This window comes from Choristoneura fumiferana, chromosome 10, assembly GCF_025370935.1.
Source record: "Choristoneura fumiferana chromosome 10, NRCan_CFum_1, whole genome shotgun sequence".
NCBI lineage: Eukaryota > Metazoa > Arthropoda > Insecta > Lepidoptera > Tortricidae > Choristoneura > Choristoneura fumiferana.
The window spans coordinates 2,425,043-2,451,952 of NC_133481.1; the positions used below are offsets into that span (position 1 = coordinate 2,425,043).

Sequence of the window (26,910 nt, forward strand, 5' to 3'; positions counted from 1 at the left end):
ACAAAAGATACAGAACGGTTAGAAGTTGTAGAAAGAAGATTTTCGCATCTATCTCGAAATGGTCAAATTTACATTTATGTCAGTGTTTTATAGAGGTGCGATATGTGTGTACCTACATTTATGCAATAAATAGCTTCGAACTTGGAGGGGTAGGTACGTATCTGAATTATCGAATGTTAAAATACCGAATGTATTAAAATATGGAATGGGTCATAATATCGAAAAGGTATTTTTCTTAAGACTGTATTTTTTTAGATTGTTAAAAATCTAAGCTAACCTAACCTAATCTAAGGGGTTCTATACGATGCCGTTTTAATGAATTCGGAGAAGTTTACGGTTTCAGAAAATAAACCTTTCGATATTATGACCCATTCGATATTTTATTATATTCGATATTTTAACATTCGATATTCAGTTGCGTTCCCACTTGGAGGTTTCATGAGTTATTAAACGGAATATTATCAGCTAAGTAAGCTTTTGAACTGCTGCTATTTATAAAGATAGTAATCAAAATGATGTCACCTAAATCTTATATTTAAAAAAACAACATAAGTAATATGTATTCGAACGAACTAAAAATTTTCTCGAATAAACCGACAAGTCAATAGCCAACAATTCAAGGAGAGTATCGGGAGTGGCGAACGTTGAAGAGACCTGAACATCTGTCGCAGACTAATACACATTTAATCTCTAGTGAAGTGACCATTCTCATCCGCAACTTTGGCTCATCTTTGCACAGCTGTTTCGACAAGTCGTTTAGTAGGTATTTTAAAAGAAATGTTATTTAAATTGAAAAGAAAAGATTATATAGCAATTAAAATACACACCTCCCACCTTCCCCTTAAACCTCTTTCTTCCTCACACCTTCTCCTTAAATGTTGAAAACATTCATTAATATTATTGTTTTATTTTTTTGATTATTGTATTGTTACGTATTATTCATATTTTGTTTGCATATGCATATATTTGTATATAGTAGTGTATTTTTATATAAGGATTCTTATATACATTTGTGTACCTATTAAATTATTTAAAGCATTGTATTGTAGCTTCCACTATCTATTTTAATTTTTAACTCACTTTTTGTCTGTCCCTGACTGAATGCTCGTCTCATTCACTCAAAGGTTGACTGGTAGAGATCCCTTAAAGGGATAAGTTCGCCTTTGTACATATATCTCATTGTTTGTCAATTGTGTTTGTTTACTTATTTTGTACAATAAAGAGTTTACATACATACATACTTCCTACGTAAAAAAGACAAATAATAATAATAATAAAAACTAAAACAGATGATTTAAACCAAACCCCTTATATAATTTATTTTACTTTATAATAGTCTCTTACTCTCATCACAAAACTTTATAAAAGGGTAGAGTAGTTCGGCCTCAGGAGGCTGTAATGACTGCAAGTTTTTTTTTGCTGACTGTAGTTTTATTAACACCGTACCTTTTAAGTGAACGCGATTAACCGTTGAAGAGTTCTGTCCCGCGGAGATGATCCTGACCGACCTACCAGAATTTCACTACAAGATTAATGTTTTGTCACCAAACTAACATAAATAGGTATGCCAAAATTTTACGTCAATCTGACTACAGGTAGAGGGTTAAATTAAGCTTGCAAGAATTGACCCAAATAAACAATCGGTGAGCTAAATAAAAGCTTGTATAGTTTATTTGTTAATCACAGAAGCTCTAGAATCATCAACATTGGTTACCATATGACAGTTCACAAATACCACCATCTTGCTCGCTAATCCTGCCGTGAAACAGCAGTGCTTGCACTGTTGTGTTTTGGCGTGGAGAGTAAGACAGCCGTTGAAATTACTGACACTTGAGGTATCCCATCTTAGGCCTCTAGGTTGGCAACGCATCTGCAATCCCCCTGGTGTTGCAGGTGTCTATGGGTGGTGGTGATCTCTTATCATCAGGAGACCCACTTGCTCGTTTGCCATCCAGTTGAATAAAAAAAAAAATAAGGGTTTGTTAGATTATTTTCCTATAATCCTTTTTTCTTTGTAGCAAATTTTTATTTCGCTTCTTTTCACGAAGGCAATATTTCCAAGTGCTTTTTAAATGAAGCTTATTTTCACATTCGCGTTTTTTCTGAGTCGCATTTTTTCCAGTCGCGTTTTTCCCCAATCCCAATCGAAACAGAAACAGTGTCGATGGAGCCCTGGTATCACCTAGCTCCTGTTTCCCATCGAGTCTTATGTATCCCAATACTAAACCACAAAACCAGGCTTAACGGCTCATAGGTAGGTTTAGGTTATGTTAGTTTTGTATCGGCCCGAACGGCCAAATCCACCCAGGATACGCTAACGCGGAGCTCCGTTGAGACTGTTTCTGTACCGATTGGGATTGGGGAAAAACGCGACTGGGGAAAAATGGGACACAAAAGGAATGCGAATGTGAAAATAAGCTTCATGACAAAAAAAAACAGTCTTGTAAAAATAAAATTCGTGAAAAAACGCGAAATGAAATTTTGCTGCAAAGAAAAAAATATTATGGAAAAATAATCTAACAAATCCAAATAAGGTGCCATGATACAAAAAATATAGCTGGCAGCAATTAAAATCTCACTGTCTGAAATGAATCAGACTGGAAGCAGTTACAGGCCTACACCAAGAATTTGTAGGAAAGCTTAGAAGAAGCCTACCTTTGCTTAGATCTGCTGTTACAAGTTTCATAAAAAAACAGCCGAAAGTAAATATGCTTCCCAAGATCCGCATCCTTGCCCGTCCCTACCCACTTCAAAATCTGCCAAAATGCTTTATTGCTCTCGCGAACAAGTTCTCTGTTCACCGTTCGAGATAAAACTTTACAAGCATAATGAATCTTAATCGCGCCGCCAATTCCCGAAATTGTTCGAGTGCCCCGTTTAAAAACTCCTAACTTATCTCGTTTGGTTTGAAATTAATTTTGTAATTGTCGTTGCCTAATTGGTTACCTGTCTTTTGTTTTTGTTTCTTTCGCTTTGATGCAATTAGGATTGAGGTTTAAACGGTTCCAGTGTTTGTTTCGTATCGGCAGCCTTAACGAGGACTAGGATTGTTTTATTTCTCTTGTTTTTCATTCAGTCTTTACTTGTAATAATTTTCTTTAAAAAAACCAGTAACAAAATAGGTTTGTATTTCCATGAAAAATAAAATAGACCAAAGTACCTAGTACTTTTTCTTCATTTGTGCTGCGAGGTTCCCTTGTCAAATTTCATATTTAATAAAATTCTAAATGGAAGTACCCCACATGTTTTAATAATTCATAAGGTTTTGTATAAAAGAACACTTTCAATTGAATACTTTTACAAACGCAAATTAATGTGTAACCAGGTACCAAATCCTGAACAATAACACAACGATCTATCATCTTTGTTGTACATTTTACCATCGACATTCATTAAATCAGAGTTTCCATTTAAGCACTGCTCATTACAAAATTAGTTAAAAGAAACAATTGACTGCCTTTTTTGTTTTATCGACATCATGAAAGATCATTTCATCGAAATCCGATACCACCAAAGTCAAAACATTACAAACTGATCACCCATTAAATCAAACGGACTCGGAACGCTAATAAAATCCTTCAACTTTGTAATTAACAACGACATGTGAGTGATTAATGGCCAAAGTATTCCAGCGCTATTCATAATTCATAGAGCCAGATGTCTGGGCAAACTTTTAATCCTTCACCCTATAAGTATAACTTGGCAAATTAAGTTTTAAGTCGGTACATTCATAACCTCCTGGACAAAATGGGACTTAAATCCTATAAAGGAAGAAGTCCCTGCGACGCAAGAGGGTTATACTCGCTTCTGGATTCACCGGAGGTGTATTAAAAGTTGCTTAAATTTAAGGCAGTACCTAAGGCCTTTCCGTATCGATATGCAAAGATTTTACTTGGAGTTCTTGTTTGTGAAAATTTGACGATGCCATTTATAAATCATTCGTGATTAATTACATTAGAGGTAGGTATTTTCTACGAGATTTTAACCAGGATTGCCTTTGATCTTGTTCAAATTCTATTTCAAGTGATGTTATTAATAAGTGTTATGTGTTTACTTAGATCAAGTAAGAACATTATAATAGTAACAAGAATGCACGCAATTGATGCACAAATTGCATGATGCTGTACAATATTAACATACTTTCACAATTTCTTCACTTTACCTGTATTATTGCTTGTAGCTTCATTAACATATCAGGAGCTCATTAACAGTAACTAACCATGGATGGACTACATTTCATACAAAATTTGATACCAGTCGTTCTTGACCATGGGTTATTTAGTACTTAACACAAACATTTTGCTAAAACTAATTATATTCACATTTATTTATTTGTTCGAATTCATGATCATTTACATTATAGATGGCAGTTTTATATACTGCAAAAACAACACTACTTCCAGTCATTACATACTATTACTTTCAATCCCGTTTTTCAGTCTAAACCTCGCTACTACACTCAAACAAGTTCTTATACATTCCACATTCTCGCTCCCCAAACTTATCCAGCTGTTCATCATAGTCTTAACCTGTACACATGTAGACAAGACACTATCTTTATCCTCAACCCTGGTTCTTTAATAACTTCGGTAATTTTATTCCGACCCCGCCGAAATTCCGTCTCAAGATGCAACGTTGAGCCCCAACACTATATTTCTGTAATCTGGCAACTTTAATTCGAACGCGGCTCGGTGTAAAAGCAGTTTGCATTCTCACAATGTGAAATGGTAAAAGTTGGCTTGTTTATTTCCACTTTAGAGTCGGGGAATCGGACAAGAGGTGAGAAATACCTGAGTTATTGCGTGAATTTGTTTCGCAGGCCGATTTAACGTCTGCTGTTTAGCTATCCCCGTAAATACCTTTGTTTAACGGTTTTAATTACGGTTCCATTAAAATTGTAATTTTTCCACGGAACAATTGGAAATTTGCGTAATTTACTTATAAAGGTTTCCCAAAGTTGTCTGGTGTAATTTTGAGGTTTCCTTGATTGACAGATCGCAAACTTGTTAGGTATTGTTTTGACGGGCTTCGAGAACAAACTCTGTCCACTCGGATTACAATCATTTAGAAAGTTTTCGGATTGTGCTTAAAATAAACGCGGGTTCTTAAATATCGTTGGATGGAAAATAATTTATTGGCTTACCTGGTTTATTTTAAAAAATATAACTACCTAATTCACAATATATTGTAAAGTTTCATCTAAAGTGTCGCTTCTATTGTTTGTCTGTATCATCCATTGCAATCAGTAACGTGAAAGTGTACGAGTAAAGATGCTTTAAAAAGAGCAGCAACTTTGCGTTGCTCGTCCGTTCATAAACGATATTTCCAAATAATTGGATCTGCGCCAAGTAACGCTTAAATCAATTAATACGTATACAAACTCGTCTTAAAAATGCTATTTCGGTACAAGTTTCTTTATCTGACAGTACATAAATTGTTTGTTTTTGAATTGTTATCCAATGTTATATCGATACCAAATTACATTTTGACCTCGGGAATTAGACAAAATTTAACTTCTATAGTTAAATTTTGATTGGGATTGTTTTGATAAACTCTTTTTGTAGAAAATTTTGATTATTGCCATAAAAAATGTACTAAATTTTAAGTCAATTAGACTACTGAAAGTCAATCAATTTTATTTACAAGTTTTTTTTTATTCGACTGAATGGCAAACGAGCAAGTGGGTCTCCTGATGGTAAGAGATCACCACCGCCCATAAACATCTGCAAAGTACACATAGATATAGTGGTCAGGTGACAGACATATTAAGAGCTTATAAAATTGTCATGGAGGACAATGTATTTTGGCATTTGATTAACATTACATAGCGTGCTTCAAAGTCTAATCTTGTCTTCTGTAATTATAACCTTTTGAAACATGTTTTCTGTGTTATTTTTGTAGCACGTGTCTAAAAAAAGGAATGGAAAATGAACAGTTTAATAAATGGTAAAGAGCTTCGCCAGACTTTTACCAGAAATATTTCCGCACAAATTCTAGCAAGAAGATAGAAAGGCAACAGAAGTCTACTAAAACCTTGTTTGTTCAATCAAACGCGAATCATAACCCTGCTAAAATTTTCCTGGTAACAAACACAGCCTTATCATCGATTCTTATCATTTAGATACCTGATTTCGAAAGCCTTCATGAACTCGTGCGAGCGAGATGCTGTCACGCCGCCACGTGCGTTGAAACGGGACGCAACTACTTTGACAAGCACGCCAGTTCATCAAACTTGTAAACAGAATGTCATACACAGAACAGTTGATCGAAGAACGGCATAGAGCATGTATGTTATTCTTTGTTTTTGTTTTGGATGTGGGTCTCTGAGGGTCGGAAGGTGACTGGCGTGCGGCAGACGTTGTAGCAACAGGCGGTCGTATGGGCGGAGTCTACTGACGTCTGCGCATTGGACACATCCGTTGCTATGACAACGCCTCCTCTGAATGTTTGTGATTCCGTAATATACCCATGGAGAGGTTTTTGAAAGAAACTTTCCTGTTGCTCCCGCAGTGATTGACGCGTAATGTTCGATAATTGTGTTTGGGTGTTCTGGGAATCTTTCATAAAGTAACTAGTAAGGCTTTAAGCTGGGTATGATTCGAGACTTTGAAGTGTTTTTGTCGGTCTGTTTTCATACGGCGTGGGCTAAGTTCAGTGAGCTGGTTGGTTTCCTTTTGCTACAGCGAAACAAAGAAACGGAATATTTTTAACAACAATGTATGGCTCCGAAATGTTTTACTCCTTTACACAGCTTCGGCTCAGTTTTCTTTCTTTTTTGTTATGTTGATAAATGGTATTTTATATTTCACTTTAAAGTATTTTTTGGATATTCGAGGCCCCATCAGAACTCAAATCGGTACAGCAATGAACTGAAGATAGTACCTAACTATAATAGCAGCATTAGCTGAGTTATCCTTTTGCCGCATGGCAGACACTATGTACTTGTAAAGTTAAATTATTACTTTTATTTTTTTACCATTTTTATTGATTTGTGTATTCTATCTTTTATTGTTTTTATTGTTGTACTGTTGGCAAATAAATATTTTCTGTCTTTCTTTCTTCTGTATGACGTTTTGCCAGTTGTCCTTTCTGTACTTGAGGTGTTCTTCCACTAAGAAATTTAATTGTCACATTACAAGGGAGCGAAATGAAAATAGAAATGCATCCTTACTACTGACCTATCCATATTAAATTAGTCCATATTTAAATAATTTATTGAATCAGGCGTTACTTTGCGGAGGTCTATATCAATGAACTAAAAGAATTTCCTTGCTCACCCGCGACCTTACGATAGCTAAGCTTATGCAAAATATGCGTGTTCATGCAGTTTCTCCACCTCCACACTGTAAGAACACACACAAATCACACAAATCCATCTATCACCACCACCACACTACACTGACGCGTTTCTAACTCAACCAGAGCTCATCTTCAGAGTGACACAACCGTACACCATGCTACCAGTTGTTAGACTAACGAACCACAACCACCGTTTTAACTTGTCACTGTCAAGGCTTTATCAAGCTTAAAAGGAGGCTCCAGCCATTAATAAATGTCATGTAAAAGAAATTGTTATTGAAAATAAAAATTGTTTAATTGTTTACTGTAACTCCCCAAGTACCCACTTACGTTTTATGAAACAAAACAAAACTACCCACAAATTATTAATTATTTTTTTAACCGTCCTTCAAAACTACCTTGATTTTTATTTAAACGAGCTACTTCTCCTACACGACACTAATCTGCTGTAAATTTCACCACCTGTTAAAATCTATTTCTTACTTGTTTCTATTATAAAGGTTACATGAAGAGATCGCTCCGTTTTTCTGTATTTTTTTTTGGTTTATTTGTATATATTTGATGTAGGTATATGTGTGTCTTCTGTGTTAGTGAGTAAGTAAATATTGCTTACCTTGAATTTTTTTCTCTATGTCACTTTGTTTCAAGCTTATTGTATAAAGCGTGATTTTAGAATATCGTATTGATACAATAACTAAGGCAATCAATTAGTCAATACCATGAAAATGCATTAGGAAATGAAGTGCACTCAAATCATCCAGGATCATCCAATCCTGGAAATCTGATCGTTTAAATTCACAGTACATTTATAAAAAGATACGTCAACTTTTCAATTTTAAACCTAATGAGTGTGCAAATAGAGACCAAAAAAGACCGTTTTAACTGAAATACGACTTTCTGTAAAATACACAATGTGTTCCCTTTTGAATTGAACTTCAATGGTATTTAAACATTTTGCAACAATACCAGAGACCAATTAACTGTATCATTGATTTTGTTAATAAAAAAACAGATCGATTATTCTGCTGCAAACTGATCTCAAAGGGCTCTTTTAAATGTCACTCTTGTACACTGCCAGCGATTTCGGAAAGACCATCATTGCCAAAGAATGCGCCTCAAAAAACTTGGCAGAAAGATCCTAGAGCCAATCCTAGTTTTCGAACCCCGCCCTTTTTGAAATATAAAGACTGGCAACGAGCAAAGTTACCATGAACATAATATTCGCAAACGAACATTAATAAAAATGCACGAAGACATCCACTTGAGCGAAGCATAACCTCTGAACTCATCCGCTCAAGTTTGTCGTAAAAACTTGCAGCGTAAAACCTGTTCATTAAGACTGATAAGTGACATACTTGGGTGTGTTAGTGCTGTACATGGACACAGACTGGTTGCAACAGTGGCCGTACAAGATATTTTACAAGGGTGGAACCTTTTCCTAATCAACCTCGCTATGATTTCTTTGGCAGATAATTATGGACTTTAGTTTAGTTAGACTTTAGTAGCACAAAGATTCTACCCTGATTCAGTTTCCTCTACTTTAAAGTCAACATCATACCTGGATCATCATAATTATCCTTCCCAGCCTTTATGCATCTCGCTCTTAGATATCTCGCTACTGGGCATAGTCCACAAAAGAAAAAAATCTAAATAAACAAATTATCTTCATCATCATCATCATCAGCCTACAGCAGTCCACTGACATAGGCTTCTTCCATGACGCGCCACAAAATTATCTTACAAAAACTTTAAATAGAAAGTATAAAGAAGAAAACCAGTCAATTAGTCTATAACTCTGTTAAGTAATTTAAAATTAAACAAACGGGACCTACTGAGAATTTAGAATCTGTCACGATTTTGAAAGGGACCCGATTGTTAAATTTTAAGTTACTTAACAGAGATCCTGACTGATAGACTTGTTTTTTCTTTTTAGCATTTTTTTCAAGTTTCCTTAAGGCAATCTTTTTTCTTATTATTCAAATTTATTTCTTATTTCAACACTAAACAAAACAAGGCGCCACTTGAAGAATCCAGTCAATACAGAAATAGCACTGAAGCAACTGCTTTTTTAAACTGTGCCTTGGTTAATGGTTAACTACGCTTTACCGCAAAAGTTATACTGTGACCGTCAAACAGCGAAATACGTAATAACGTTCCCTGTTAAAACTGTTCACAATAATTGTGAACTGCGAAAATAAGTGGATTAAAATGCGGAAAGAACATTTTACGAGTTTTTTGCTAGCTGTATTGTGTAATTCTAATGATTTGATGTCTTATACAAACACACATAGAAACACAGCAGCCTTCTCTAACATAATGTCTTGCGGTAAATCATGATATTAATTCTAAAACCATGTGCTTTTTGTACTTAATATAAGGTTAATTCATTATGTACAAAAATAAGGAAACAAAACATAATAATATATTGATGAACGTTGAGAGACATGTACATACAAAGGCAAACTTATTTAGCTTATTTCACTTTTCTAATTATTTATATTTTTACCAGTCAACAATTGAGTGGATAAGAGGAGCATTCAGTTAACTATTCTGTGGTTAGGGACTGATAAAGCGTGAGCTTAGAAGTCCGAAATACATATTGGAAGCTACAATACGATGATTTAAATAATGTAACAAATAAACCCAAACAAATAATGATATAAGTGTAAAAAGTACAATAAACAAGAAAAAATAAACATTTGTTACAGAAAAATTAGAAAAATTGTCTATATTTTTATCGCCTCTATTCATTGTAAGAAAAAAAATACAGAGCTGCTAGATCAAGTATTTGTAGTGATTTGATAAAACAAAAAAAATCCTTACAAAAATATAGCACAAAAATTGCTGGATTTCATTAATTATTTGAGACTTTTTTCAAAAGATTCCAAAACCATAGCTTCTTGGATCCCATGACAAAGAAATTTCAAATAAATAAGTACAATCTTAGCCCTATAAAAAAATAACTAGGTATATCTAAACTAGTGCATATTAGCTGACTGCCAGTGCATGCACTGAAACACCGTAGCTAGGTATGTTATGTATTTCTGGAACTGTAGTAGGTACAGTCAAGGGCAAAGATATCGACACGGCCAAAGTTGTAAAAATATGTATACACGTCCTTAATGTTAAGTGCATAAAGTCGTGTATACATATTTTTGTAACTTTGGCCGTGTCGATATCTTTGCCCTTGACTGTACCTTGCACTCATCATCGCAGCTTATTTATACGTCCCGCTGCTGGCTTCATGTTTGGAAAATATTTTATTTTATTTTATAGGTATAGTTTATGATTAATATATTATAGTTTATGATTAAATGAACACAGGCCTCCTCTCACAATGAGAGGGCTTAGGTCGTAGTTCTCACGAAGGCCCAGCGCGGATTGGGAACGTGACACACACCATTGAATTGCTTCACAGGTTTGAGCAGGTTTCTCACGATATTTTCCTTCACCATAAACCACTTTATTAATATGGGCAATGATGTGATACACACAAGTCATATGCTGCATTAAAACAAATCGCTTTCGCTTATAAATCAGACCGGCCCCATAAGCCGAAACGTATATTAAGTAGGTAATCCCCCAGTTCATACTTTCATCTCTTTAGTGGATGCAAAGAAAACAATTATGCCTATCGAGAGTTATACTTAGTAAGTATAAAACGATTACAAAAGTATATAAAGCACTTGAAGCAAATTAATAAACACAGCTGTACATATTTATGGCAAAGAGTGTAAAAAAAGCAAAGAAGTGACCAGCTTGACGTAAACATTTTAATAAATCCTAAGTAATTAGAACTCTAACTTTAAGCACACAGTTAATAAGCGGATACAAATTGTAAAACAAATAAACCGTTCAGTGTTTTTAATTTAAAACAAACGCAGTATTTTTTACTTGGTCGTTGTTGCATAAGTTTTTATTTTTATTTTGTAACGCCTAGTAAGTTTTCGTTTCATATTTAGATACGGCGCTCAAAATAAAATATACAGTACGTGAACCAAGCTTCAAAACGCGACCAACAATGCAAAACTGAACCAAGAATTCCTATTCAAATTTCATGTCCGATTGTAACGCTTACACAGAAATGCACTAGATACGTCCGTATCATCCATCTTGTCGGGGCCGCGTCATATACCGTGTGTCGAGAACGAGTTTATGCGAGACCGAACAATGTACGTGTACCTGAAACTTGTGTTGGGGTTTGTCGCAATTTCCTATCGGACCTCGATTGCGTACTGAAATATCACAAATGTGCTCATTGAGTTATGTTAGGACTAGTGCGACATTGTGATCGCGTCTTTTGAACAAAATTTTAATATTCAACGTGTAACTTCCATAAGAACATTTATATTTTAAGGGCTGAAAGCATAAGCCCTAATGAACGTTTATTAGTATTTCTAGTCAAAAAATAAAATATTTTTTTATTTCATACAAATTAATTCGGCACGCAATGTTTCGGTAACAAAGCTAACTACTGCCACTAACGTCTGCTGCCTCTCTGAAACGACAAATATGTTTGTCGCAATGTAATCATTGCTGCTTAAGAAAATCAAAAAAATTAATAACTCTCCATTAGTAAAGGTAATTGTTACATGTTTTCGATTAAAACGGTTCTCAATAGTTAAAACTATCGTTTATAAAAATTTATATTCTTATGGATGTCACACTTTATTTATTGTATTACGCCGTCCTAATTTGCTGTCTCTTGCCTGATGATGCGTGCGTCAGACAAGTATTTTAAAGTTTATTAAGCAGAGTTTACCCGCGGCTTCGCACGAGGAAATCCCAAAATTTATATCGTATATAATCTTCATTGAGGTGTTGTGTTAAGAACAATTATCCCGTGGGAATATTGGAATAAAAGTAGCCTATGTGTTATTTCAGACATCCAGCTATCTACATACATACCAAATTTCATGACTCTAAGCCCAGCGTAATCTGGTGCGCGGCAATGAATGGGTAAAGAGATTTACAGACTGCAATGCAGGATAATTAATAAATTTCTTTTTCCTTGAATGGCAACACTGGCATAGATAATAGATCGCTCATTTTTGGGTCAAAATTCGAACTTGTCAATTTATTTTGCTTAATATACAAAATGTACACACCCAATATCATATTTTCTCAAGTTTTTCGCGATTCCCAAGATCAAAGAATCGAATTGCTTTAAAATTCTAGAGAAATAATACGTTGTTTGGGAGAAACGTGTCAAAATGGTGTTGTAGAGCGCGATCCTGCTCTGCCTCGTTTTTTTTTCGTTCTGGCGGTTCACTTTTACAATATAGATTTTTGTGAGTTTTCATTGAAATGATATAAAATCAAAAATTAAATAGATTATTGCCAGATTTATGCAAGCAAAGCCGCGGGTACGTGAGAGCTAGTTAAAACGGTTGCCTCATTAAAATTGAATTGTAATTAATTACCTGTTCGTTAACTTGAAACCTTTTTCAATCTTCCTTTTAACAATTTTTTCGTCGAATCCTAAAGACTTACCTGTAACAAACAATAATAAAGTGTAAATTACCTGTTAAGTAAAGAAATACATCATTAAAAAGGATTTGTAAGGGAAAATGGTACTCAAAAGGCTTACTTTCACAAACGTTGTTGCTATATAATTGCCTGTTAAAATTAACGGCCTTTAGGAAACGGAAATTTTCAACAAAAAAAATGTTTAAATAAAGCCAGAATAATATCAACATAAAAGAAGTTGGGTTACTTTGATCCAACATTTCTATGAGACTATTTCGTAGGTTTTTTTTGGTTCAAAATTTAGTCACGCTTTTGAACACGACTGATTTTTTTTGCTACTTGTTTGGGAAAAAAATAGCTGGCAGTCCTATAGCACACGGCGGCCACGCCGTACAAAATTCGCGTTCTTGAATCTACATAGGCACGACGACGTCTGTACACGCGTCAATGTGTGCGTAAACTACACAGGGCTGACTATCGCAAAACCCTAGTAAGAGTTTAAAGGTTAAAATCTATGTAATTGTTAATCTTACCTATTTATTTAAACCTAATTAAAATGTGTCTGGCTGTGTATTTAAGCATTATTATTTTCAATTACACTAGATATACGACTACAAACTTAAATGAATTATTCTATAGGTAGTTATTTCATTCAGAAATCATTATTTATTTTGAAAAAGGAAGTAGGCAGGGTACCGTTACCATTTCGCAAAATTATTGCTCCCGAACTTAGTGCCGTGCGGCCGAGTCGGCCGACATAGTACATCGCGTTGCGCACCCGACTGCTTTCCTGCGGTTTTCCTGCAATCTGCGCTTGAGGGGTGGGGTAACTCGAACCGGTGCGGGGCGGAGCTTGGCCATTCTGTACGTTAGTACTATTATATATTCTGTGCCTATAGTATTTTTTGTGAATCCTTGAAGATGTGACAGAGCTACATTAGTGTTTGTCGATACAAGTTACATCCCATACTAAAGCCCGGCCCATGTTCCAGGGAGTCAAAGACCTTTTGCCATCATTTCGTGTTACATGACAACATTTCGCTAACCACAATATAAAAAAACGGCCTAGTGCGAATTGGACTCGCGCACGAAGGGTTCCGTACACAATATTAGATGTAGCAAAAAACGGCAAAAATAACACGTTTTTTTGTTTGCGAGCTCCCCTGAAACATTTATTTTATTGTAATTTAATTATTTATTTTAAAAGTGAATTAAGTATACGACTAAGTAAATATTCTGTGGACATTTCAAGCATCTACCTGTTGCCGTTATTAATATCGAACAAAAAATGGCTAAAAATTGTATTATGGGAGTACCCCTTAAATATTTATTTTGTTATTAGCTTTTGCCCGCGGCTTTGCCCGCGTGGAATTCTGTTATCGCGCGCTGTTCCCTCGGGAACTCTGCATTTTTCCGGGATTTAAAGTAGCCTATGCCCATAAACTATCTGTATGCCAAAAATCACGTCGATCCGTCGCTCCGTTTCGTCGTGAAAGACGGACAAACATACAAACATACAAATACACAAACATACAAACACACACATTTTCGCATTTATAATATTAGTATGGATATTTTTAATATTTGTTGTTATAGTGGCAACAGAAATATTAAAAATTTTAATTGTCTACCTATCACGGTTCAAGAGATACAGCCTGGTAACAGACAGACATACGGACAGTGGAGTCTTAGTAATAGGGTCCCTAAAAGTACAGAAGTTTTCAGTCAAAGTATCTCAACCACTTGCTACTGACCTATTGACTGATTTCTAGATATATTTTAAACTTTCTTATTTGGGTTCAGCTTTGGAATCAGTAGGACATATTATGTAATAGATCACAAATAGTAGACCACCTATGCCAACTTACAAATTTCTAGTCCTAAATCACTGAGCTCAGCCAAAAATAGACGAACAAATAAGGGTTCAGTCGTTACCATTTTCACCACGAACCCATAAAACGTCTTTTCATCAATCCCGAAAACAACTCCCATGTCTATAAGAAAATCAATACAAAATACGGGAGCAAAACCTCCATGTTTTCGCTGTACTGATAGAGTTATTTGTGCAACTGTATCGTATTGGGGGTCCTTAAAACACGAGTGTGGTTTTATGAAACGAGGCGTAGCCGAGTTACATAATAGGGTCACAAGTGTTTTAAGGCCTCATTACGTACAGTTGCATACAATATTTTATCTATATCCATATTAAATCGTCTATCATGTGTTCAAGAACCATTGAGAATGCCCTGCATTAACGAGAACTAGATATGTCTGCCCCACGAGCTGCGCCCGCTGCGCGCCCGATGACCTGCTGCCCTCCTCGTGCGCGCGAAGTGGCGCGCCCCGGTGCTGTAATGATGTATGAAATCTCATTAAGATACAGCAGGGCAAATACGAAACTCGAAACTCGAAGTTTGTGTCATGCGGTCCCTCTGACACTTATACTATTTAATACGAGAGCGAGAGGGACGGTACGATACGAACTTCGAGTTTCGTAGTAGCTCTGCAGATATCTATATCGTATGACGATACAGCCGTGTTCATAATAGAATCCAATGTCCTAGTCGTAATGGTGGTTAAATCTATGGATTTTGAACGCATAATGGAGGATTTACTATATAGGTTTAGATAAAGTAATTTGATTAGCTATTAAGAAACGTGTAATATTACAATCCACAACGAAGTAGGAGCGGCAACTCATTTGTTCCCAGCTTATTACTAGCGCCCTCTGGGAGACGGCGAAAGATAGGTTGCCTAGGGAACCTGACACGGGTATAAAGATGCTGAAAGTGAATTCTGAATCAGGGTTTCTTGACAGGCGAAATCGCATGCGTATCGTGTGGTAGGTCCGTTTGAAGTTACATTCTTGCGTACGTACGTACATACGTGCGTTTAATTATTAATCAATCACAAGCTTCGCTCAAATGTCGCCAAGAATGGCATAGGACCCCTCATAGTAAAAATGTTTGTTTTTTATGTTTTAATCGCGCTTAAACGGTGGTATTGTTTCGGATAAAATGCTTGGATACACCTTAAGTTTTTTTATTATGACAACGAATTTTTAAGGTTCCGGAGCCAAAATGGCAAAAACGGAACCCTTATGTTTTCGCCATGTCTGTCTGTCTGTCTGTCTGTCCGTCCGTCCGCGGCTTTGCTCAGGGACTATCAATGCTAGAAAGCTGTAATTTTACACGGATATATATGTAAACTATGCCGACAAAATGGTGCAATTACAAACTAAAACAATTTTTTTTTAGGGTAAGTACCTCCCATAGACGTAAATTGTGAGTGATTTTTTTTTCTCATCCAACCCTTATAGTGTGGGGTATCGTTAAATAGGTATTTTAAAACCATTACGGGTTTGCTAAGACGATTTTGCGATTGAGCGATTTGTTTGCGAAATATTCAACTTTAAAGTGCAAAATTTCATTAAATCGAGCTTAAATCTAAACCGGTGGGTGGAAAAATTTGAAAAAGTTCACGATAGTAGTAAGTATATCAAACTTTCAAGGAAAACTATAACGGTTAAGTTTGCTTGAGAATTATTAGTCATTTAAGAGTAAGTAAATATCAGCCTAAGGTATAAAATATACCTAAACTATGGAAGATTCCGTATAAAATACGAAATTCTTAGAAAAATATTACTTAATTTTTTCGTAATGGCTACGGAACCCTATTTTGGGCGTGACCGACACGCTCTTGGCCGGTTTTTTTATGACATCGATTTTTTTATTAGTTGACCTTAACAAAGCTTGCCTACTTGCTTGCTTGCTAGTTGGCCTTAAATATCTTATTATAAACGGATTTCTTTTTAATAACTCGTGCTGTGCGTTTTTAAATAAATCACCAGGTCCTGAACTGGGTCCGATGCAGAATACTACAGATGTCCATGGCCACCAGAACTAATATACGTAATAACAAGCATTAGTGCTGTTGCCGGATCGGCAAGCGTAGCGTAAATCTTCCACCAACGAGATGGACGGATGACAAGATTGAAGCCGTGGGTTCACGGTGGATGCGGGCCGCTTCCAACCAAAGCAACTGGAGATCTATGGGGGAGGCCTATGATTGGCTAGAAGCAGCACTCACGCTCACCCCCCATACAGCACAGCAGCAGAGTAGGCAACCAGTACCGTTGCCTACCCTCAATGCGCGCCCCATCCTTTGTGCAACAGTGAACGTCCTATGGTTTTACGATGATGAGTTTTTGAATGTGAAAACTTTTTTTACCATTTAAAGAAAATTTGAAGTTTTTGTTTCAAGCTTTTATTTAGTTTCACCTGTCCCGTTGTCTGTCTGTAATCAAATTTTGCAAGTTAAATTCGACCAAATTCCAGTAGTTGGATTGACTTGAAACTTGGTATACTTATGTAAATTGCATGACCATACAATACCTTGTTGAGTTTCTTGCCGGATTCTTCTCAACAGAGGTTTTTCCGAACCGGTGGTAGATTTTTTTTGACATGTACAAGTGCTTGTTATAGCCAAAATTGAATAAAGATATTTTGATTTTGACTTTGAATCTGGCAGTGAAATCCTGATAGTCCAGCCAGGATCGTCTCCACAGACCGGAACTCTTCATCGGTTAATGGCATCGACTTGAGGTACCTTTGCAAATGTAGTTTGGGTGACAATACAAGTACAGTCAACAAAAAGTACAGTCAGCAAAAAAAGGGTGTGTTAAAAATGATTTTTTTACCAAAAACTTATTTCATTAGAAAATCAACCAGCCATAGAACCAAGCCACATCCAGCGACCCGTCATCATCCGGAGATTTAAATTACGCTCGGTGATTGTGAGCAGTTTGCATATCCCTGTAATTGCCAGCGATGGATGCTAGCGAGGATTCGCGAATGCTAATAGGCTGTCTACAGTTGCTTTGGCTTTGTTTGTATAATTAGCTTGCTTTTTTACCCAGCTGCCCGAAGGAAGGTTATGTTCTTCGAGCGTTTGTATCTACAATACAATACAATACAAAGACTCTTTATTGTACACCAGACATAGTAAGTAGTAGTAGTATCTATGTATATGTCGGTGGCCGATCGCAAAATCCGCTAGATCACGTAATTCCTAGGCATATCGTAAAATGGTGCCATTTTTAGGATATGCCTAAAAGTTGGCCAGGCATAGTGCCTGAGTAACGCATTCATCGATATTCCTAGCTCTATACCGGGCACATCGTGATATGCCGAAAAAAAGAAAAATTTAGGTACGACGAGCGAAGCGAAGAGTGGTTAGTATGAATTGTGAGCGTGTTTGACCGTGATTCGTGATCTGGCGGATTTTACGATCGGCCGCGGAGTCGCGGACATATTATATGTTCATTTCTTTGGTCCTCTCTAGCCTAAACGGCTGGACGGATTTTAATTACGTATGAGGTAAGATATACCCTATGTAACTTTCACATTTTTGATGAATCACATTACATGCCGTTTGTAGACGTCCGTTGTTTTCTCCGGACAATGGACCGCTCTTTTTGCCGAACTTGTTGTGTTGTATGACTTAATATAATGAATGTGTGTACATACACCGGACACTCGTCCGGCGACTTAATTTTACCGGATGCATCACCGCTTCCCCTCGGCGCGACAGACACCGGTCCGCTTCGTACATAAATATAATGTTATAACACTTTTAAAACGTAAGAAAAAAAACGACTGCCTTAAAAAAACTATGAACTGAAACTATTTGTTCCGCGTACCTTGACTTTAGAGAAACTCGATATTTCGGCACAGTTGCATGAGCCATGATCACGAGACGACTGGAGAATTGCGGGTATGCTGGTATATCTGTCAGTCAGGGAAATTAATCGGATGTAACCGATCTACCCTCTTCCTAACAAGTTGCCCACTACTACTGGAACTCGAACTTGTATTAAGATCAGAGCAAAATACACTTTTTAAATAATGTGCATCGATTACTCAGTTAATTGTGGACCGATTTTCAAAAATATTTTTTTATTCGAAAGGGTACTCTTCTGAGGTGGTCCCATAGTAACCAAGTCAAGATCTAATGATGGGATCCCAGGGAAATCGAGGGCAAACCTCAAATTTTAATGGCGATTTTGGCATTTTTAGCATTAAAATAAGCATTTTCATTCAGAAAGTATCACTTGGTAAACTGGACCTGATGAAGAAGACCGTAGATGACCAATGGAACTCGTCAAAGCTAAGTAATGCTCGCTCATCTATAAACGTTCATGATTAATATACCTAAATAAGCGACTAAGACAGAGCTTTAAGTTAATGATTCTTTCGAACTGATCTGATGCTGAAGCCGGAAGGTAGGCAACGGACCTCTGTTATAAAACAACGTAACTAAGCCGTGTTTGGGCTTCATGGAATCGTTATGAGATGTAATTTGGCTACAAATCACTAAAAAGTGAGAAAAAAAATAAATTTTTTAACAAAACCGGTTCTATTTTCTGTTATTTTTTATTTTTTTGGAGTCGGCTTTTCGTAATACCTATCACGAACACGATCAGGTTTAACCATATTTAGCACTGGTAACTACGTACTTGACAACTTAAAACCATCTTCTCGATTAAAGTTTGGGTATTTCGTAAGGAAGGGGAAGTGGGCTCGACACATATGCCGCAGGAGATTGAAGATGGAGGAAGGCCGTGTTGGAGTGGAGACCCAGAACCGGGCGGAGAAACGTTGGTTGACAGGAGATGAGGTGGACCGACGACCTGGTCAAAGTGGCGGGAAGGTGCTGGATGAGGAGAGCACTGTACCGAGATGAGTGGCGAGCAATGCAGGATACCTACACGCAGCATTGGGTGCCTATGGGCTGAAGACGAAGAAAAAGAGAAGAAGATTTCGTAATTTCGATAGCTTCCCTAACTAATCGTGGTATGTACCTGATGGCGTTCAGTAGATAAGACTCGTCATTTATGAAGCTCCATCCAGTGATTAGTCCAAGTTCCAATAAAGCTCTTCGGCGTTGATGAGGTTAACAGTTTTAGCTGCTCCTTTGAACTTTGCATTCCAATTTCGGGCTGGAACGTTCATTCCGTCATTTTAGGGAAGCAAAGAAGAGGTAACATTTTTTCGATCATAGTAACGCACATATCAAGGATTAAAGAAATTGATATCCCGAGCGATAACGCAACGTATTTAACCTACCGCGTAATATAAAATAGGTTGTTAGGTCGTATAGCTAGATTTACGACCGGCTAAGTACCGGCCGTGCTCACGTTTCCACCATAAAACAGATTTCTTGGACGGAGTAAAGAACGATACTTAGCTTAGCTGTGGGATACGTGTCTCAGTTCCGATGGATAAACATTAAACAACATATACATCTGGCTTTACCCTGCCTGGCTACCGTGGAAGGTAAAAAAAAAAAACAACCAGAGCCTGTCGCACAAGCCCAGGATTACGCAGACGTTACGACAAAAATTCTTGCATACCTTATTTTGACCTTACCTTAAAGCCGTGGTAGCCGAGTGATTTGACCTATGGCCTCTCAAGCAGATGATCGCGGGTTCAAACCCCAGCGCGCACCTCTGAGTTTTTTTGAAATTCATGTGCGGAATTACATTTGAAATTTACCATGAGCTTTACGGTGAAGGAAAACATCATGAGGAAGCCTGCACAACCCTGCGAAGCAATTCAATGGCGTGTGTGAGTTCTCAATCCGCACTGGGGCCCACTACGGCCCAAGCCCTTCAATTCTGAGACTGTACGTTTTGAACCGTTAATGGGTGAATTGCAAAAAAAATATACATAGGGGCTTCAGTTAAGAAAATTTAATTAATTCCTATGAAAGTTACTCTTACAGTTTGTATGACTAACTTTAGTAACACAAAGGACTCAATTAAGTTTTCTTAACTAAAGTTCTTAACTATGTACAAACTTTTTGCAATTCACCCTAAAAGCCGTAACAGACGATCGAATGGTCCGGCGGACCGAGAGGGACACAATGTCTATTAGAGTAAGATGGTGGTATGGATATCCCATTCTCGGCTATTATAGTAGACTTTTGACATTTTCATAGAGTGTGAATTAATTTAGGTAAAAAAAACATACAGCAGTAAAAGGAGTATAGCTAGTGCCATCCACGAAGAGGCGTGATTTTGTCAAAATTAACCATTAATGATATTGTAAGTAATAAGATCCACGGCACGCGTCATCGTGAATGACTACCTATAGCTGCATGAACATTTGTTACATAATTGCAATTGTAAGGTCGCGCGGGTGCGCAAAGTAATTGTTTATAATGTCATAGAAAAAACTTTAGCAGCCATTAATAACAGCAATATTCTGTGCTACTATCAGCAAGATATATAGTTCGCCACATCGGCGGTAATCCTGTGACTAGAACAATATAATAGTAGATTGTACAACAAGAGCATAAAACGAGCCATTTTACCCGAGACGTTCATATAGCCACCCGAGCCGGTACAGCGAGGGTGGATAGACACGTCGAGGGGAAAATTGGTTTAATGCTCGAAATGAAATAGCAATAAAAAAAACAAATCAGCGCTAGGGTGTTTATTATTAACGCTTCAGCATTATGATGAGCCAGTGTCCGATTCACAACCGCAATGACACATACTTTCCTACGTGTTGTCTATTTGTACTTAATACTATTGTTGTGTCTTGTGTTGTGAATAAATGTATTTTCTTTTTCTTTCTTTCTTTCTTTTCTTTCAAATCAAAAATCTTTATTCAGGTAAATATGAAATAATATTTTAAAACCGTGCCGGAATTTCCTAGTAAGTGAAAATCGACACAACAAAAAACAGTGGAAACAATTGTTCACTTACTATGTACGTGTTATTGTTGATGCATTACTAAGTATACAAGTTTTCGATAAATTAAAAATTATTAAAAAATATATGTAGAAACTTCTTCGTTTGTGGCTTGCTTACACCTGATTGCCTTGGTCTTTCTTAGACGAAGATATTTTAGTTTATGGTAATTTTATGTCGCCTTTTATAAATATATGTACTTATACACAAAAAAATATTTTCTAGCAGCGAAATACGCATGTAAACAAATAATTTTTCACGCTGCGAAAATCGACGGCCCAACCAATCAAGTAATACAAATTGACCCCAACTAACGTAATCATTGAACCATTTGGCATTAGCCGCATTGCTATCCACGTTGACGGTACACCAAAACACCTTAATGAACCTCTTTATTTGTCGTTAGTCTCGTAAATAACATGGACTCAAAGCACACTAACGATCCTCTAAATTATCCCCACCCACTCCTTAAATTTTATACGTACGGACGCCATCTTGCGTAAACAGAAAGATACAAACAAGTCAATGTGGACAATTTATTTACTCAGGTACTAAGAAAGATTGTTTGCGGTTTAAAGGCGACCAAGGCATTAACCATGAGATTCACTAGTATTGATTGAAATAAAGATAAGATAAGATATCATTTATTGCTGAACTAAAAGAATTTCCTTGCTCACCCGCGACCTTACGGTAGCTAGGCTTATGCAAAATATGCGTGTTCATGCAGTTCCTCCACCTCCACACTGTAAGAACACACACAAATCACACAAACCCACCACACTACACTGACGCGTTTCGAACTCAACCAGAGCTCATCTTCAGGGTGACACAACCTTACACCATGCTACCAGTTGTTAGACCCACAACCACCACCAGACATGAACACGCATATTTTGCTTAAGCGTAGCTATCGTAAGGTCGCGGGTGAGCAAGGAAATTCTTTTAGTTCATTGATATGGACCTCCGCAAAGTAACGCCTGATTCAATAAATTATCATTTATTGCCACAACACAAAAAGTCGGATAACCCCGGATGCAATTTCGATTGTTTTAGATAATAAATGTCTGAGGTTGTTTCATGATAAATTGAATTAGACCTTAAGATCATGTATATTTCATCAGATTCATCGGTTCAATTACAGTTTAGCAGCTAAATACATTTTTGTTTAAAAAAAATGTGGTTTTCACGTAGGTACTTAAAAATATCATGTCATGGTCATTATTTATTTCTTTTAAATAGTAGTTACTAGGTTATTGAAGTCAAAGACCTCAAGTTTCAGTCACTCAGTCTCCGAGCCAGTGTGTCCCACTCCTTCGGCATCCAAATTACTCCTTCGCGATATGTTTCTCAACCATAAATTCACTATAACCATACGATCACGAATATTTCATCGGAATGACTTTGCAGCAAAATTGAATATACCTTCCTTATCAATGTACCCGGTAAATAATAAATATTGCCAGGGAAATGAAATTGTTTATTGAATCGTAAAGGATGAGACCGCGGTGTTCCAATAACGAAAAGTGAGTTGACATACGAGTGTTTTTACAGTATTTTTTTGTTTAAGCTTTTCGCTTGCCGAGCCTGTTGCCATGTGGTTGATGTTGACTAAATGTTATGCCAAATAAAACACTGCCGGCACTAAGTCACATTCATTTGTTAGTCTAACTGTCCTAAAATATATGACTGCGATATACACTCACTGCTATTATACATTTTCAATGTATATCCTCCTGAGTTATTATTATTTTAAAATTTATGACGGTTGTTGCGTACTAAATCGATTCTATCGATATAACTATAGCTAGCAACACAAGCTAAAAATTGTTAATTTTTAATACTTTTTTATTGTTGGCAATATCGCCCCTTCTTCCGTGCGTGCTATGGAGAAATACACGGCTGCAATCAATCTCTGCCTTTTTAATTAATTTAAACTGCTTCACCGACTCCAGTGCCTCAAAATCCACATTAAACAGTTCACCGTTCATTGGTCCTTCGAGTCTACAATCATCAAGAATCGCCTACAGTTCAGAATTACATCACAGAGTTGGTGCGAATCCACAAGCAGAAAACGAAGACAAGACAGAGGTCAGCCATTTTAATTTCTTTTCGCCGGAAGCAAAGCCAGCTTGACACCGCTTGCAGATTTTTTCTGGCTATTGCCACAATAAGCAGCGCAACATCAAGTCTGCGAAACTAGCGCCACGACGTAGCGAAACTAGCGCCACGCTAAGCTACGAAGCGCTGATCGCCGCTTCAAATCGACCTGACAGCGAAATCTCTAATCTGTACGAGTCGCAATCGCAACGCAACACTGCGGAAGCGCGGAAATCCAGTAGTGACAACTGAACGACGCCAACCCAAGCCACACGTCGTGCCGTGACAAGTCTTTTTCGTTCGCTCTTCGCCATGTTTGTTCATTGTTCGTTCTAACTAAAGACAATAATTTAAGTTTTCAGTAGTAATCTTCATACAGTGTTTTGTTTAGTGTGTACAAATAATGTCCGATTACGAATTAAAGGAGAGCATTGCGGCCAGGGGCCGTGCAAAGGCTTCCATAACGCGCCTCAAAAATTCATTCAATAAAGAGGCCCTCCTTAATTCGGAATTGGAATTACTGTTGGTAAAAAGGGAAAGATTAATTACCGCCTTTAACGAGTATGACCGATTGTCGGCGCGCATAACCGCGCTTAACTTAGAGCCTGACAAGTCCGACAATTTGGACGAGGATGATGTCGAAGACACCTACTTACATCTACTCTCGCAACTCGATGCGATCGCCAACACCTTGCGATCAAATAAAGGTAACCCGCCGCCCGATACAAAACCAGCGACGGGCCCCGGCAAAATTAAATTACCCAGCGTGGTCATACCAACTTTCACTGGTAAGTACACAGAATACTACGAGTTTATGAGCATGTTTACAGCAATGATACATACAGAAACCACATTTTCTTGTGTACAAAAGTTGTATTACCTGAAGGGTTTTTTGAGTGGTGAGCCTCTAGCATTAATAAACAATCTCCCACTCCAAGATGATAGCTACACTGAAGCGTTGAGACTCCTAAAAGAACGATACGACAATAAGGTTCGAATTACGCACGAACACATTGGCGTACTACTCGACATGCCAGCAATAAATAGGTCAAATGTCACTAACTTGCGTGCATTTCTTTCAGTTGTCAAGCAGAACCTAGCTGCTTTAAAAAACCTAGGCGAGATGATCGACACCTGGGACTCCATCATCATATGTATCCTGTCAAGGAAGCTTGACACAATGACATATCGAGCATTTCAGATGGAGCGAGACAATACAATTCCTCCCACGGTAAAAGAGTTCATTGACTTCATTGAGAAGCGTGCATTGGCTATCGAGAACACTGACTGCAATGTCCAAAAGGTGCAATCGCAACGTCTAGCCAGCTATCCTGTAGCTACGCAGAGCCATCAGATCGCCGCCTGCATTTACTGTAAGTCAACTGAACACAAATTATTTAAGTGCCAGAGTTTTAAAATGGCTGCAATTAACAAACGCTTAGAGTTTGCATCAACTAACAACTTGTGCAATATTTGTCTGTCCCAACACAAGCGCAAATGTAAATTTCACTTTCGCTGTTCCTTGTGCAAGCAACAGCACAACACATTATTGCACAGTGATGAGCCCTCACATCACGCAAGCCCTTCTGTCACCTTGTCTGCTACTTCACACCAGGGTCAGGTCTTATTACCTACTGCACGCATAAAGCTCATAGCTAAATCAGGGACGGTAATATATGCCAGAGCTCTCCTTGATAGTGGTTCACAAGCATCATTTATAACACAGAAGGCCGTGGATGCATTAGGAAAATCATCACAGAAAACTAACACTACTATCATGGGAATTACAAATGCTGAGCAATCCATTGACAAATGTATAAACCTTGATGTGCATTCTGCAGTTTATCCATTCAAAATAAATGTCAATTGCCATATTGTAAAAACAATAACAACCAAATTGCCACAAACTCAGTTTGATATGTCACGCATGGTGTTTCCCACCAACTACAAGCTAGCGGATGAAAGCTTCAATAAGCCGGGTGATGTGCATTTGTTGCTTGGAGCTGACGTGTTCTTCCAGGTCCTGCTACCGCAGCCGCAGTTTGATCGTGGCGGCGTATCCTGCAGCCAGAGCCTCGCAGCTACCAACCAGAGCTCTCCAGCATCAGGCACCACAAACCCTGGAAGTCCATCGCTAGTACACACATCATTCGGCCTGGTCGTCGCCGGCCGCACGCAGCTGCCTGCAGGAAACTTTGATCAGGTTGTGTCTTTATTTTGTAGAGAATGTGACAACACTATTTCTAATCAAATGAGTGCATTTTGGGAAGCTGAAAAAGTGCCTGAAATCTTCCCAGAGAAACTACCAGAGCATGAGTATTGCGAAAAATTGTTTAAGGAAACTACTAAGCTTGAGAACAATAAATACCAAGTTTCAATGCCTATAAAAGTTCCTTTAGAGCAAATGAACTCTGAGTTAGGGGATTCTTTCAATTTAGCACTAAATAGATTTCTAAACCTAGAAAAGAGATTGCACAAAAATGTGAATCTTTTCAACGAATACAAAAAATTCATAGATCAGTACCTTGAATTAAAACATGGTGAGTACCGCGAAATTGATCAGCTTGATTTAAATAAAGATCCTGTGTACTTTTTACCTCACCATGCAGTGATAAAAGAAGATAGCCGCACAACAAAACTGCGGGCTGTCTTTGATGGGTCTATGCGTACAAATAAAAAGGTATCATTGAATGACATGTTGCTCAACGGTCCAGTGGTACAGAGAGACCTGTTTGATATTCTCCTTCTATTCAGAATAGACAAGTTATTTTTTATTTGTGATATCAAAATGATGTTCCGCTGTATAAATTTAGACCCAGCTCAGAGATCATTGCAAAACATTCTCTGGAGAGAATCCCAGAGCAAGACATAAAATGCATAGAGCTAAAAACAGTAACCTATGGCCTCAAGCCATCATCTTATTTGGCTACTCGCTGTCTCAGTGATCTTGCTGAAAGGCACAAAAGTTCAATGCCACAAGCATCATCAGCTATAAAAAACAATACTTATGTTGATGATGTTTTGGTCTCTTGCAACACCGAACAAGAGTTAATTCAAACACAGTCACAGTTAATTCAGTTACTCAATATGGGAAGTTTTCAGTTGCACAAATGGGCTTCAAATTCCAAAACTATTTTAGAGAATGTACCTAAAGATAGTCACCACATAGGAGAAGTTGAGCTCCAAAAAGACAACGCGCTTGTGAAGACATTAGGGATACACTTTGATGTGAAGTCTGATGTCTTCAAGGGCACGTGTCCCGAGCCTTATATCAGCCGAAATGATTC

General features: G+C 37.4%; 2 protein-coding genes across 14 annotated transcripts in view; one reads left to right on the top strand and one right to left on the bottom strand.

Moving 5' to 3' along the window:
* Positions 1-26,910, bottom strand: part of bru3 (CUGBP Elav-like family member bruno 3) — a 1,256,451-nt gene that overhangs the window by 593,167 nt on the left and 636,374 nt on the right. Inside the window, exon 1 of one of the 13 annotated variants that reach the window (XM_074093043.1) lies at positions 6,126-6,322. The exons of the other annotated variants lie outside the window; for them this stretch is intronic. Within the exon in view, the coding sequence (XP_073949144.1) occupies positions 6,126-6,227 (102 nt within the window). The 5' untranslated portion in view covers positions 6,228-6,322. Of the gene's footprint in view, positions 1-6,125; positions 6,323-26,910 lie in introns of those variants that run through there. 13 annotated transcript variants of the gene reach the window in all.
* On the top strand, positions 23,297-26,495 carry LOC141431675 (uncharacterized). The gene is made up of 2 exons (XM_074092856.1): positions 23,297-24,411; positions 24,706-26,495. The coding sequence occupies exons 1-2, from the start codon at positions 24,027-24,029 to the stop codon at positions 26,493-26,495; spliced, it is 2,175 nt and encodes a 724-aa protein (XP_073948957.1). The 5' UTR covers positions 23,297-24,026.